This window comes from Phyllobates terribilis, unplaced genomic scaffold (genome assembly GCF_046119375.1).
Source record: "Phyllobates terribilis strain yellow unplaced genomic scaffold, ASM4611937v1 Scaffold_1__5_contigs__length_1240528914, whole genome shotgun sequence".
Classification (NCBI taxonomy): Eukaryota; Metazoa; Chordata; class Amphibia; order Anura; family Dendrobatidae; genus Phyllobates; species Phyllobates terribilis.
Genome location: NW_027362761.1, coordinates 350,653,097 through 350,669,072, shown reverse-complemented (window position 1 = coordinate 350,669,072; position 15,976 = coordinate 350,653,097). Strand labels below are relative to the sequence as shown.

At 45.6% G+C, this 15,976-nt stretch overlaps 1 protein-coding gene across 3 annotated transcripts in view; it reads right to left on the bottom strand.

Moving 5' to 3' along the window:
* The window catches only part of SCARB1 (scavenger receptor class B member 1), a 129,306-nt gene extending 114,560 nt beyond the window's left edge, over window positions 1-14,746 (bottom strand). For 2 of the 3 annotated variants that reach the window (XM_073676150.1, XM_073676149.1), the window contains exon 1: window positions 14,422-14,745. In XM_073676150.1, coding sequence (XP_073532251.1) covers window positions 14,422-14,538 — 117 coding nt within the window. In that variant the 5' untranslated portion in view covers window positions 14,539-14,745. Of the gene's footprint in view, window positions 1-14,421 lie in introns of all 3 variants that reach the window. The other variant, XM_073676151.1, reaches the window with a different exon arrangement.
* Between the last annotated feature and the right edge of the window lie 1,230 nt (window positions 14,747-15,976).

The window sequence follows — 15,976 nt, the reverse complement described above, 5'->3', positions numbered from 1 at the left end:
TTGTCTGAGAACACCCTGATGTCCTGGCCCTGCAAGGAATCTGTTCACCGCTTTATCAATCGCCAATAACTCTTTGGTCAGAAGGAAGTGAAAAAGAAAAAAAAAAATTCTCCTAATACCAAATCCCCTGGACTAGTTCTTCTAGATGCGCTTCCCAACCCAATGGACTTGCATCAGTAACCAACACACAGGAAGGGCTCACCCCCCAGGGAACCCCGCACTGGACAGGTTTTTGTCATCTAGCCACCAGAGAAAAAGGACATTCATCATCCCCTAACATGAGCCACAGCCTCAGCCACTACTTTAGTGAAAACCCTGGATGCTATGGCTAGTCCTAAGGGGAGATGGGGGGGGTGTGGGGGGGGGGGGGATGTGTACTGGAAGCTTTTAAACCTCCCATAGTCACTGCTAGCTTTAAGTATTTTTGGTAATCTGCATGAATGGGTACATGGTAGTACACATCTTTGAGATCTAAGACCGCCATATAACCAGAAAAGAAACTCCACCAGGACTGACTTTGCATTAAGTCATGAACCTCCTGCTGGAGGTATAGCTGCTGCTCTGGAGTGAGCGGGGGTAATCAAATCTACCCCAAGGTAGGGAAGAAAAATCTAACTTCAGCCCTGACTTCACAAGACAGAGGATCCATCCGCTAGCAGTGATGCGCGTCTAGGCTGGGAAAAAGGAGGAAAGCCTCCCCCCCCCCCCCACCTGGGCCAAGCGTCATTGCCCTGACTTTTGGGTTCCCTGGGAGGAGGATCCAAATGGCAGTCCTCTACCTCTTGGTCTGCGCTCCTCGTATTTGTCCTGGTCCTTCTCTGGCCTCCTACGAATAAACTTTTTTTGAAGTGACAGTTTGTAGCTAGGCATGGGTACTGATTGAATTCTTTTTAGAATCTCCTGCCTTTGAGTATCTCATCCATTGTGGGACCGAACCGATATTCTCCCTCACAAGGAATGGAACACAGCCTGGACCTGGCCTGAATGTTCCCTGGCCAACACTTTAACCAAGGGCTCGACGTGCAGAATTTGAGAGAGCAGATGATCTTGCTGCCAGACTTACCGAGGCTGCTGAGGCATCAGCAAGAAAGGCTGCAGCACCTTGAACATGAGGTATTGAGGACAAGATTTGACTCCTTGCTACTTCCTCCTTTAACTGTGACTCCATCTGATCCAACCTGCCAGCTTTAAGGCCCCCGCCGCAGTCTCCCATGTTCCTTTTAGAAAGGCATCTGCTCTTCTGTCAAGCGGATCCTTCAACGCTCCCATGTCGAAGGGTAGAGAGGATTTCTTGGAGGCTTTGGTTATGGCCACATCTAGTTTAGGGGCTTTAGACCAAGAGGAACATGACGCTACTCTCTGAATTAACCCTTGGATTTTACTACTTAGGGGAAAACATTTTTTTTTTCTCCTTTGGTCTAGCCCCCAAACTTCCTATCTTCAACAGATTTCTCTGCCCTAGCATCCACGATACCCACGGAGTCTACTTCGTTTAGGGGAAAGCAATGACGACCCGAGTCGCTATCAGGAGAAGAATCATCCGAATTTTCAGGGTCTATAGGAACTGTGGAATCTTCGGATACCGGAGAAGGATCCCTACTCTGCTTTTTTTTTTTTTTTTTGGAGAGGGCCTTGCCTTTCTTAATCCTGGAGGAGAAATTGGGGGTTTCTTCAGCCAGAGTTTTATCAATACATGACCGACAGTTTTCGAAGGCAAGAGTCTGGCAAGGGGAATTTTACATAGGGCACACTGACAGATCTCTCTCAACCGGAGGGTTTACTCTTGGGGCTGCAGAGATCTTCCTCCTGCTTGAATCTTTCTGCCTGGACCTCGTAGATCAATGCCTCCCTGTGGAACGGCTGCTCCCTCCATTAGAATGAGAGCAGCGCTGGACCACTTGTTCCTGGGGCTCCACAGACAGCAGCACATGTTGCTCCTGCTGCGGCAAACGCTGCTCAGAATGGCTCATCATGGAATCGTGAAGAGCTGGGAAGCACCCCAACAGTGAAGCCAATGCTTTTTAAAATTAGACTGCCTGGTACCTTTGGGTCAGTAGACCCTCTGCATGGCTGGATAGGCTCCCCCATGGGGAACCCTTCCCCTCGGCGAACACGCCCCCTCCGGCGTGTATACGGCTGGAACCCTCCGTTCCCGTGGGTGAGTATGTGGGCTGCCATCTTGGCCCGCTGCGTCTTCAGGCGGAGCCTGCCGTGTCACACGCCGGCATGACCCCACTTCCTGCTGCCATACCGGGAAGAGGCGGAAACAGGAGTTCGCCGCCATCCGAGCCACGCTTGAGCGGTCCATCCCCAGCCAGGAGAGGCCGGCTCATCTTAACCACCACTCACGGAGCAGGCCCCCCTGAGCCCACTGTGGCGCCTCCAGGAGTCCCACACTGGCAGAGAATGCATCTCTGCCTGAACAGGCCGGTCAGGTCTGGGACAGGAAGGTCTTCTTTCCAGGTAAGCCTGACTGGTTACCAAACAAGCAAGAGATGTGCCGCCCTTTTAAGCCTGTGGGTTTCCTGTCCTTGGTGGGAGGATCCCCTCTCTCATGGTGCTGTCATGGGTGACCGAATAAACGAGTTAACTTTTGTTGAAGGGACCAGGGCTGTGGAGTCCATAAGCCAAATCTCCGACTCCTCAATTTTCATGACACTGACTCCCTCATACATGGCTCATGTTTAAGTGATAAATTTACTGTAGCACAGATTCATCTCAGCTAAAAGTCTAGACCCCAAGATCAGGAATACGACATTTCATAACTTTCCCAAATTCTTATGAAAAAAAATATTCCCCACAAACTACATTAATTACTGTACCCAATTTATTATATATTTTAGGAGTCCGAGATAGTCCATCTTATACCGACTCCACAGCCCTGGAAGGGACTATCAGCACAGAATGACTGTTCAAACAAAGTCCCGCCACTCGGTGCTTCATGGCGGGGCCAAGTATTTAAATACACCTTCCCACCATCTTCACCCTCCTCCTTTATTTGATTAATAGCTTTGGCTTCATAGAACCAGAGAAGGGAGGAGATTGATAGAAAACAAGCAGGTGGAAAGCTGCACTTAAATGATTGGCCCTGACATGATGCACAGAACGCCTGTACTTGATTTGAACAGTAATTCTGTGCTGACATAAAGAGTCCCTTTATGAGGCTGACCAATCATAAGCAGGCAACAACATAGCAGAAAAGAACATGTCCCCACCATAGCTTAGAGAAGACCTCAGTGTGTGAGATGCAGCGATACAGTTCTGATCTGCTGGTCTCACCTCCTGCACTTTTAGAAAACCTTAGGTCAGTACTGCCCATCCCCCACAGTTGTCTGGAGAGGTGTCAATATCACACAAGTCTGTTGTACTGAACCTATAATTTCTCTGCAGTAAGTTCAGAGCACGGTCTCATTACATCTTGCACAGAATTAGTCCAGAATAGACAGGTTACTCATGTGCAAGATGTACTCGCCCAGATCAGCGCTGTCCCTACAACAGACATAAGTGAGTACATCAAACACTGAGAAACCGGCTCTAAGCAATGGTTGGGGGGGGGGGGGAATTCTTTGAATGTTGTAGCCCGCTTATAATTGGTCAAATATATATATATATATATATATATATATATATATATATATATATATATATATATATATATATATATATATATATATATATATATATATATATATATATATTATATTCACCCCACCTCTGCAGCCACTATTACTACCATGTCCAGCTCAACATGAGAAATTTGGTGTCCAGCACAAGCTACATCTGTGATCTGAAGGAGGAATACAAGACAAAGCAGCAGAACACAAGACAAGTATAATGTCGAGCCATTAATTCTACCACTGGAAAAAAAAATATAAAAATTATGGTATATACACCTGTGAAATGATATAGAAATGTCTTTAAGTGCCCAATATAAACCAGCCAGAACTAGGTCACTGTAGAGGATTTGTGAACACCTTTATTAGGTACTTGAGCTTAGAAATTGGCAAATGGAAGTAGAAATTTAAAGATGCCAAACACCAATCTAGCAATTAGTTTACAGAATCCAGATTAGCATTTCATAGTGAATCTGAATTTGCTTATTTGAAGATGATTTTAACAATATACAGTACAGACCAAAAGTTTGGACACACCTTCTCATTTAAAGATTTTTATGTATTTTCATGACTTTGAAAATTGTACATTCACACTGAAGGCATCAAAAACTATGAATTAACACATGTGGAATTATATACTTAACAAAAAAGTGTGAAACAACTGAAAATATATGTGTAACATACCTGGCGGCGTCCTTGCATGGTGGTCCATCTCCCACTGTGCAAGAGCGCGCACTTGATCTCCAGTCCAGAATGTCTCTCTGGCTTCCCTCCATGCTGTCTGTTTGTGTCTGTTTCTGCTGCTTAAGGGCGGCGCCCGATCACTTCCTGCTTTTTGTACCTGCTGTGGGTCACACCCCTTGTGCGTCCTCAGCCTATTGCTGTCTGTCACCTGGTATATAGCTCAGCTGCTCCCATCTATTCCTGCCTGAGCATAGTGTTTCATTCAGTGTGTGCTTGCACTCTGAAGGTGCCAGGTCCCGTTCTGTGTTCTCTTGTCTGCCTATCCTGGAGGCTGTATTTCCAGGCCTGTCTGAACACGCTCCTAGCCTGTTCCTCCCGCCTTCTAGGGGCCGATTACCTAGACCCGCTCCTGTATCTTGTCTGTCCTGTCTGAACACGCTCCTTGCCTGTTCGTCCTGCCTCTCTGGGGGCCGTATTCCCAGACCCGCTCCTGTATTCCGCTGCAGTGTCGGTCTCCTCCGTACACTCAGTTCCAGTCTGAACTCTCTCCTATCCTTTACCTGTTTTGCCTCTATGTCCGTTCCTTTCCTTTTTCTGCAGAGTCTGAACTCGTACCTAACTCCTGCTTGTTGTCTCTGTACTCCCGTTTGTGAGTTTGTGGTCCACTCGCTACTTCTCTGCAAGTACCCTGTGGGTGTCTGGCTCTGCCTTTCCCTTCCTGTCTGTTCCGTGTGAACAGAGCCCTGTCCACCCTACTCAGCCTTGCCTGCTCTGACTCCTTTGCTCACCGCTCCGGCGGTTCTAGCCTGCTCTGACTCCTTTGCTCACCGCTCCGGCGGTTCTAGCCTGCTCTGACTCCTTTGCTCACCGCTCCGGCGGTTCTAGCCTGCTCTGACCCCTTTGCTTACCGCTCCGGCGGTTCTAGCCTGCTCTGACTCCTTGCTCACTGCTCCGCAGCCTTGCTCCGCTCTGACCCTTTTGCTCACTGCTCCGGCAGCCTTGCTCCGCTCTGACCCTTTTGTTCACTGCTCCGGCAGTCCTGTCCTGCCCTGCTTCTGCCCGCTGCTCCGGCAGTCCTGTCCTGCCCTGCTTCTGCCCGCTGCTTCGGCAGTCCTGTCCTGCTTCTGCCCGCTGCTCCTGCAGCCCCGTCCTGCTCTGTTCTTGCCCACCGCTTCGGGCGTTCCCTCTCTGCTGTGGTTGTCTACCGCATCTGCAGTTCTGTGGCCCAGTCTGTACTGGGTCTTAACCTTTCTGTGCTCCAGCCCGTCCTTTCGGCCAGTACCTCCCTGCCTGCATACTCGCCTGTATCCACCCCTCTGCATACCTGCCGTGTTTGCTTACATCCACCAGTCTGTGCCAGCCTAACCTGCCTGTTCCAGTAATCCCAGTGTGAGTCAACCCCCGTGTCCGGAGTTTGACCTGGAGTAGCACCTGGTCCCTCTGCCCGGTTTCTCCCTGGTGCACTGGCGTCGTATGCCGTCGTGCCACCTTGGTCGGATCGGCCAGATACTTAGTCATGCCCCTCCAGGCACTCTCCGGTCCATGGTCCAGTGGAACCACAACACCCGCACACGCCAGTCAGTCCGGGCGTGTGCATAACAATATGTCTTATATTCTAGGTTCTTCAAAGTAGCCACCTTTTGCTTTGATGACTGCTTTGCACACTCTTGGCATTCTCTTGATGAGCTTCAAGAGGTAGTCACCGGAAATGGTTTTCACTTCACTGGTGTGCCCTGTCAGGTTTAATAAGTGGGATTTCTTGCCTTATAAATGGGGTTGGGACCATCAGTTGTGCAGAAGTCAGGTGGATACACAGCTGATAGTCCTACTGAATAGACTGTTAGAATTTGTATTATGGCAAGAAAAAAGCAGCTAAGTAAAGAAAAATGAGTGGCCATCATTACTTTAAGAAATGAAGGTCAGCCAGTGCGAAAAATTGGGCAAACTTTGAAAGTGTCCCCAAGTGCAGTTGCAAAAACCATCAAGCGCTACAAAGAAATTGGCTCACATGAGGACCGCCCCAGGAAAGGAAGACCAAGAGTCACCTCTGCTTCTGAGGATAAATTTATCCGAGTCACCAGCCTCAGAAATCACAGGTTAACATCATTTATTTTTCTACAGGACAATAACCTCAAACACACCTCCAGGCTGTGTTAGGGCTATTTGACCAAGAAGGAGAGTGATGGGGTGCTACGCCAGATGACCTGGCCTCCACAGTTACCAGACCTGAACCCAATCGAGATGGTTTGGGGTGAGCTGGACCACAGAGTGAAGGCAAAAGGGCCAACAAGTGCTAAGCATCTCTGGGAACTCCTTCAAGATTGTTGGAAGACCATTTCCGGTGACTACCTCTTGAAGCTCATCAAGAGAATGCCAAGAGTGTGCAAAGCAGTCAAAGCAAAAAGGTGGCTACTTTGAAGAACCTAGAATATAAGACATATTTTCAGTTGTTTCACACTTTTTTGTTAAGTATATAATTCCACATGTGTTAATTCATAGTTTTGATGCCTTCAGTGTGAATGTACAATTTTCAAAGTCAAGAAAATACAGAAAAATCTTTAAATGAGAAGGTGTGTCCAAACTTTTGGTCTGTACTGTATATATTTTATTATTGTTGGTCCTCTATATGAAAAGACAGACCGGAAGCATTATACCCTAGTAACCAAAATCTCACCGCCGAAGGCCAGTAACGGTCAAAAGTGTTCAGAGCTCGGAGGAGCAGGGGATGAAGCTAACTATTCTGTACCTGCTAAAACAGCAAGAGAATTTTTGCTTCCAGCATGACATTCCTCATGTATGATCACTCAGTTTTCATTGAATAAAAAAAAGAAGTCTTGTGCATCTCTGGCTTACTACCGATAAAATATTTGAGAGGGGAGGGGGAAGCAGAGAACCTAAACCGACGAGCCAAGACGTTCATTCAAAATGTTGAAAATATAACAAGCTTTATTAATTAAAATTATACAATTAGGTAGGGGAAATACAGGAGCACACGTGCAATCTGACAAAATGTGCAAGGGACTCAGAGTAGACACAATATTATGTAATAATATTTATATACCGCCAACATATTCCGCAGCACTTTACAATTAAGTAGTGACAGACCATATAAACAATACAATGCATCACATTTTAACAGTTACAGGATGAGTGAGGGCCCAGCTTGCAAGCTTACAATCTATATGAGGGCATCGAAAACACCTGTATACACGCTATACCACAAATAAATAAACCTGCAGTGCAAGTCAAGTAATTAATATCATCAAGTGTCCATGTGGACCTAGGTAAGGATGCGCAGGCAGTTGGAGCCCCTGCAGTGTATAGTACTTGCCTTAGGTAATTAGTGGTCTCACCATTGGATATTGCTTCATGCTATATTACCTTTACCTAGGTCCACATGGACACTTATTACTTGGCTTGCACTGCGGGTTTATTTGTGTTATAGCATACATTAAGTGTATACAGGCGTTTGATACCCTTATCTATAATATAACCAGAGATGAGTCCTTCAGTCCAAAGCCTCTATAGACTGCGCAGAATGGCTCCAGACAGAACACACTCAGCCGTTACAGGCAAGAGGAGCATATGGTGCCAGAGATCGCAGTATGCGTAGGCACTGTACGCATACCACGATCGAAGGTGCCATAAGTACAAACCTGACCCGGAGTGTTGCTACGGCGCCTCTGTTCGGGCTGGAAGCCGGGGAAATACTGCGGTGTTGGAATCAACGAATGCACATAGTGCGCTATTCGGCGCCATTTTAGTGAAGACACATTTGCAGTGTGTCATCAACAAAATGGCGCCAGACAGCGCGGTATGGGCACGCGCCACACTCCTCCTCTGGCCTCCGGATGGGGGCAGCACGAAACAGGATGGTGGAGCATATACCAATAAAAATGCTTGCCACCCAGGCATAGAACGGGTTCAATAGCTAGTATTATACAATATTGCATCTACTCTGTGCGCCCCTTGCACATTTTGTCAAATTGCACGTGTGCTCCTGTATTTCCCCTACCTGATTGTACAATTTTAATTAATAAAGCTTGTTATATTTTCAACATTTTGAATGTACTTCTTGGATCATCGGTTTAGGTTCTCTGCCTTCCCCCTTTTGTATCATGTCCACGACGAGTAGTCCCATTATATGCAGCAATATGGATAAAACCAATATTATATATTTGCAATTTTTATGCCGCTTTCTGTAAGTAGTTTTCAATAAGATATTCAGCTGGCTCCTACTAGCCTTCATTGGTCATCTGCACCCTTTCCCATGCTCAAATACAAGATACTGTATTACAGAAGAAAAAAAAAAAAAACACCACACACACACCCCCCCCCCCCCCCCCCCCCCCCAAATATCTGCAACACTCATGGAAACCTAGGCTTAGATTACACACCAAGTGTAACAGTTACAATTTATCAATATAAAAACATTCACAGGACACATGTTTAGCAAGCTAATTAGGATAATCTATCACATGCCTTTTTTGGAAGTTTCGAAAAACAAGGTCAAAAGCATTTAGGTCAGATGTTTATTTAAACTTTGGCACATAGAATGGTGAACAGAACTGGACCAGAGGTTGCAGACCTCCGTTTCCAGGACAGTGTAATACAAGGCTGTATATGTGCAAGATGCATACGTTTACATGGTGAAATGAGATCCTTTTCAAAATTTGCCTTTGGCAAAGTCAAAACAGATAGGGCAAGTTGGAACATTTTCTGTAGTCAGCCTGCAAGTAGTATGAATGTTCCCAAATTCCCAACTTTAGCGCCATCATTTCTTTGTAAAGTTATCTATTACTCTTCTTGCTTTAACCCCATTGAAGATTCTTGACATTAGCGTGGATGTTTTAAAGAAGTTTAATTAACCTGTCCCGTCCCCCCTTCAGAAGTAGCAAGAAATGAGTCCTCAATTTCTAACAAAAAAAAAACACATACACACCAAAGATCATTTAACCTTTAGAAGTTATAGGAGAACTACATCATTGCACAATGGAAGGAGAAGAAAGAAGATCCATAACATTTAGCCTCTCCCTTTATTTCTACAGAGGCATAAGAGAGGGTACATCTCCCATACGTGATGTACAAGAGACTTACTCATTAGGTAGGAGGTTTTACATTTGTTTTCTCTCAAAACGCATCACCACACCCCAATGACTAAAATTACACGGATGATTCGGTCTTTATGTGTTTCACCATGTCTGACCTCATTATTGGCAGACTTAACTTTCCTACTAAAAAACTGTAGTGCTGCAGGTTGGATTTAACCACAGCAATATCAGAAGGCTCTATTACTACTAGACTTATGTGATTAGGCCAATATCCAAGTATTAGACAGATTTTCCCAAAAGTTGGTAATGCATCATGACAAGGTGTAAAGTTATTACACCATCAGAAACCTGTTTTGTTATATGTTCTGATTATGTAAAAAGCTTAGTGACTCTGCATCGTACCATTATGGTGTGATCGCCCAAGGGTGTGCAATATCTGTATACATTACCATATCATACGATTGAAGAATAAGATGTACAACTCCCCACATTTTCATAATACAATATCACACTGCACAAACTGCTGTAACTATGCATGGTGCCCTTAGATAATGGTGTTTGTCTAATCAATTGTGTTTGCTCTCCTCAGTTCTCTCATGGATCGGAGCCTCAGTTAAAGGGGTGTTCCCACGAACAAAAGTGAATTTAAAAAAAAAATGGCTCTGACTGACAGTGTACGAAACATACCATAGAGTTTTAGACTAAAAAGGGTGCACAAACACCTCCAGGTTCCCATTCACATTAGGTGAACCTGCCACTCTCTATGGTACTGACCAACCATCTATGTGTATGAGGGGCTCCAGACTCTTCCCTGACAGATGAGATCGGGAATCAGTCAGAATTTCAATGCCTCATCCTTAGGTTTTCAGAGGAGATAAGCCAATGCCAGAGGAGACCTGCAGTGACTATTATAAACACATGAATGCCTGGCCGAAGCAAATGCTTCTACATAGACAGACAGCTATCTCATATGTGCAGCTAGCATTCAGCAAGTCTCCCGGATGCCCTATGCACACACACAGGAACATTCAGCCGAATATTTATTGATCGTTATGCTTTGCTTATATAGCGCTATCATATTCCACAGCGCTTTACAGACATCACTGTTCCCATCGAGGATGACCATCTAGATTGCATATATGCAAGTCTTTTGGAATGTGGGAGAAAACCCGGAGGAAATCCACGCACCCACAGGGAGAACATACAAAATCCTTACATATGTTGCCCTTGGTGGGATTTGAACCCAGGACCCCAGCGTTGCTAACCACTAAGCCACTGTGCTGCCCTATCGTTTTGTAAATGGGTGGAAGGGTACAAGCTGCTGCTGTTATACAACTTTGGTGGCAGCTTGTCTCCTACGAAAACAGACAGAAGAATAATTTGGGCACTTAGATTCAAAGGCATAATCTAACAAGAGGCCACAATACTTATTGCTTGTCAGCAGGTTTGGTCAAATGTAACTAGTGTTTACTGGGACCTTGAACATTTTCAGAGGAAGAATAGTTTCCTCAGTTTTAGGCCAAATTCACACAAATAAAAGGGGGGGGGGGGGGGGGGGGGGGACACAAAACTGAACAATCCAATTGACTAATATTGTTCTGAGTGCTGTGGGGTTTTTTTTCCCCCACGGACAGCAGCACTAGGACCAAAAACATGGTTGTGTGAGCTTGGCCTTACAGAGTCTTCAGTTTCTTTTTCTTAAAAGGGGTTGTCCAGGCTTAAGATGAAAGCAGGGGCGTACATAGGATTCATGGGGTCGCATATCAGAAGTTCAAATTGTGCGGTCCCCTCTTCTTGCATCTCTAGGAAGAATAATACATTGGCAACTGGGTGTCAAGAGCCATTTACACTGCATGATCATCGTGAACAAGCATTCATACGAATGCTCATGTCACAATAACAGTGCGGTCTAAAAAGCTGCCGATCACTACACTCGTTTGTTGGGTGAAATGATCTTTTGGTATGCACAAAAGATAGGTCGTTGTGCTGTCGGAAACTATGTAAACAGGACCTGTGCTACCAAGAACAATGAACGATCCATTATAGATCATATCTGAAGTTCAGTATATTAAATGGTCAAAGATGGGTAGAGACTTACAAAAATCAGTTGGTGTAAATATACCATAAAAGACTTCTCCATCTGTACTAACACTACAAGCCTGTAGCCTATGGACAGTTCATTCACAGTGAATAGCAGCACTTTTTTTTTTTTTTTTTTTTTTCCTCCTGAATAGTCATGGAAAAAAAAAAAAAAAAAAAAAAAAAGAGAACGTCATCAACCCATCACTAAAATGGAAACGTTATCTTTATGGCTTCTGGCTCTGCAAAAATCAGTTCCTATTGCAAGCAAGAAGACTACCAAATTATGTTTTGTGGATGACCCAAAGAGGTGGTGCAAAAATCAGATTTCTGCTGGTCACCGGCCATACTTAAGAGAAGCCAGCTCTCATAATGGTACACACCAGAACTCTCTCCCCCAAAATACAGGCTCATTCAGCTAGCCAAGAAAGTTGGTCCAATCACAGAACACTCCACAGACTGGCCACAGGTCTCCAGGCTGACATCAGCAGACCTGAGGTTAGTGTGTGCGCTCAGACTGCGTTTACTGGACATCTGAATGAGCCCTAAGGGACATTGCCGAAACCTAGATCTGGAGACACACACACACACACACGTCTAAACATTTGGACCTCTAAGACTGCGTGCACACGATGCGTTTTTCATGCGTTTATGCTGCGGAATTTCCGCAGCGGAAACGCATCAAAAACGCATGGTAATCCGCACCCCATGGTCACCAATGGCATTCCACAATGTCAATGCACATGCTGCGGATTTTTCCGCAGCGCAAACAAATCCGCAGCATGTTCATTAATTTTGCTGAAGAGCAGCGGAAGCGCCACCATTGACTTGCATTGAGACGCATAGAATCCGTGTCTGTACATTTGTACAAGCGGATTTTATGCGTCTCTATGTGCGGATGGTACCCAGTTCTGGAGGAGAGAAGAGGAGAGAAGACTCTCATCCAGACCTGGGTACCATTGTACCTGTAAGAATAAAATGATAAAGTTTATATTCACCTGTCCGGCGGCCCCAGCAGCGCTTCTCCTTCCAGGACCTGAGATGACGTCGCGGTCATGTGACCGCAGGCTGTCTCGCGAGATGCCGGCAACCCGGAAGAAGCCAGGACGAGCGCGACAGCACACGCGGCGGGGGATCGCGGGTAAGTATAGCTTTATTTTTTTATTTTTACGGTCACACTATATAAATCCATGCCTTTTGCATGGATTTATATAGTGTGACCTAGTTGTCAAGCACTTTCCAAGGGATGCTATCGCTTGGAAAGTGCTTGTCAGTCCGCATGCGGAATCACATGCGTTAACGCATGTGGGTACGCATGTGAATCCGCATGTATTCTGCAGGAAAAACGCATGCACAATCTGCATGCGTTTTTTTCTGCCAGGGAGATGCAGAAATTTTCTGCTTCATTTCTGCATCGTGGGCACATAGCCTAACTGTAAACCAAAACATGGAAGTGACAAAAGTCTTATACTTAATCCCATTAGATTTTTGTGCTGTGTGAATCAATGATTTTGACCAGGCGTGATCATTCCCACACAATTCAGATCCATCTACCAACACAACTTTGTGGTGCATGGATGCAATTGTGTTCTGTGCCACATTGTGTGGAATATTTTAGGTCTTCAGGAGTTTGATGAACTTTGTGTTTTTTTTACACTATAATCAGTCAGGAATTGCAAAAGTCAAAGCGACATTTATCTAATGATGAAGAGATTAATGGGAATAGAAGAACAGCGATAAGAGTCTGATATCCTGCAGTAAGCATTTATACAGATTATACTTACTGAGCAATGTACAAAGTCAGTGAAGAAAATCCACAGACCACAAGACCCAACAGTGTACTCTTTTAAACACAACTAAGTGCCCGATTATATACAGACTTGTTTCCTTGTTTTGTGGTATTCACTTTTTTTTGTGCCAAAATCAATCAAGGTGGTACAATTGTTCCACACATCTTGCGCAAAAAAAACACACACACGTTCTACTGAAAGGTCATAAAATTTGCTCCAAAGTTTTAGGTGCACATTAAAATAAATAAATGCAACACAGGAGTCGGGAAGGCAGCTGGAGTATATTTGTGGTTTTTCATTAAAAAAAAAAAAAAAAATGCAAATGATGCATTAGGCAACAACATCTGGGAGCCCCCAGCCCTGCAAACTATAATAAAAAAAAAAAAAAAAAAAAAAAAAAAACCAACACTAGGAAGAGAGCCATTAAGGCTGGCGTGCTACATGCCATTCTCAATAAAGGGATACCTTGGGGTAAGCTATGCCACGTTGCAGGCCAGGAATTAAACATGCAGGTGTTGCCAAGCCCCCATGTCACCCAGAGCTGTGCAGTCAGTAAGCCAAACCTTCAACTCCAACTCCCTCATTCATGGCTCATGTTTAAGTGATAAATTTACAGTAGGACACATTTTTCTCAGCTAAAAGTCTAGACCCTTAGATCAGGAATGGGACATTTCATAACTCTCCCAAATCCTTATGAAAAAATATTCCCCACAAACAGAATTGAACTACTGTACCCAATTTATTATATATTTTAGGAGTCGGTCCATTGAATCCACAGCCCTGATGTCGCCCCTGCTTCACCCACTTTCTATGGCAGACCTTGCTGGGACCAAAGAAAGTTTAATTTTTATTCAACTGCAGGTTGTGCACAAATTTAGCAACTTTGCATAGTGTTTTAAGTCACTGACAAACTGGCAGATAGACAAAAAACACAAATTCAGCAGTAACTTTTAAAGTCAAAATAAAAAGAAGTTAAATTCTCAGTTGTATAATGTGCGACATCTCACTGGGACATAAGAGGCGCCCACTGTGAGCCGCGCGGGGGGAGACGTGTCTCCTGTCAGCAGCTGCCGAGGCCACAGAGGATGCCGGGGTCGCCTCAGTTAACTTGGCGTCATGAGACCCCTGGCAGCCCCTCCACGCGTCAGCAGCGCGCGCATGCCCCGCACACACGTCAGCCCCACGCGTGTCCCCCTCACATACCTTCTCCACTTGCTGCTTCATGATAACGGGAACCAGAAACACCAGAACTGCCCCCAACGCCACCAGCAGCAGGCCGACCACCCCGAAGATGATGGACTTCTTGCCCAGACTGGCCATGACTCCTCAGACTGCAGCGTGTACACAGCGTGGACGAGACGAGACGTGTCCCCGGTCCGTGTTCCTCCGGCACGGCAGACATCCTCTCAGCCCGTTTTATTCCGATGGGCAGGTGCTGGCCCGCCCTGTGTCCGCTTACCCAAGCTCACCCCATTCTCCAGCCTGTCATGGTGTGTGGAGGACTCCACCCGGAGGAGGGGCGGGAGCCGCTGTCCTGCCCTAGTAAACAACCTCGAAGTGTGCAGATTCCGGAGCACAGCGCCTCCATTGTGGGTTATATAACCAGTTACACGTACACGGCGGACCCCACGCAGTACTGCAGTATGGCCGTCACGTCTACAGAGTTAATCTACTGAGGTGAAATAGAAGTATTACAGAAACTGCATGGCCGTGTGTGGGAGCATAGAGGCGTGTACACACAGGTGAGGGCAGCGCACGGGGAGGAGCCTCCGTCCGTCCTGCCGCTTGCACAGGATGTCCCCCCTGATCACCGGAACAGCGCCGCACAGTGGTTGTTGTGGGAACAGCTCGGCCATCTGCTCTGCGCTCCTCACTGACATTGTTTCAGGGGATTAGTTTGTTGGCGTCTCTTTGGAGGTCTTTCATCATTAGGCCACAGCCCCACTATCAGTATTCGGTCAGTATTTTTTCTCAGGAGTGGGAGACAAAACCAGGTGAGGAACAATCAGAGAAAAGGTATAATAGAAATAAGTGCACAAATTTTGCATTTATCACCCACTCCTGGTTTTGGCTCCCACTCCTGAGAACAAATACTGACCAAATACTGATAGTGGGGCCATGGCCTTAGACTAATACTCCATATATATTAGACTAACGCCGGTCACACCTGCTGATATTGATGAGTTTGAACCGTTTGGCCTACAGTAAAATGTGTATGAAGCCCCCAGACAATTAATTCTAGTTATTAGGAAGATGTCGATCGGCATGTCCAATTTCAGACCGCCAATCGCTTTGTGCCTTTTTGTCTAATGTGTATGGCGGGCACACCGTCTGTATGTCAATGCTGTACCAGGTTTATGTGGGTGACAGTCCCAGTGGACCCCACTTTGCTTTAAATTTTTTCCTTCTCACCTTCTAAGAGTGATAATTAATTTTATAACTCTTCCTTTTATCTTATATTTTGTAGGTCATACTAGGGGACTTGAGCCTACAGTCAGGGCCGGTTTTAGGCAAAGTGGGGCCATAGGCAAAAGTTTAATGTGTGGCCCTAAATGCTGACATATTGCACCATCACACAGAAACATTGCGGTTGCAGTTATATGCGCTGAGCTCAGACCATTAAATGAGTGCGATTGACAGTATTGAAGTTCTTCAGTGCTTGTTTCCCGACCTCTTTACACTGGCTGACTAACAATGATGGGCACAGAACGATCACTAATAGATCAATCTCTCCACCTACAATCTCATGTTATCAGCA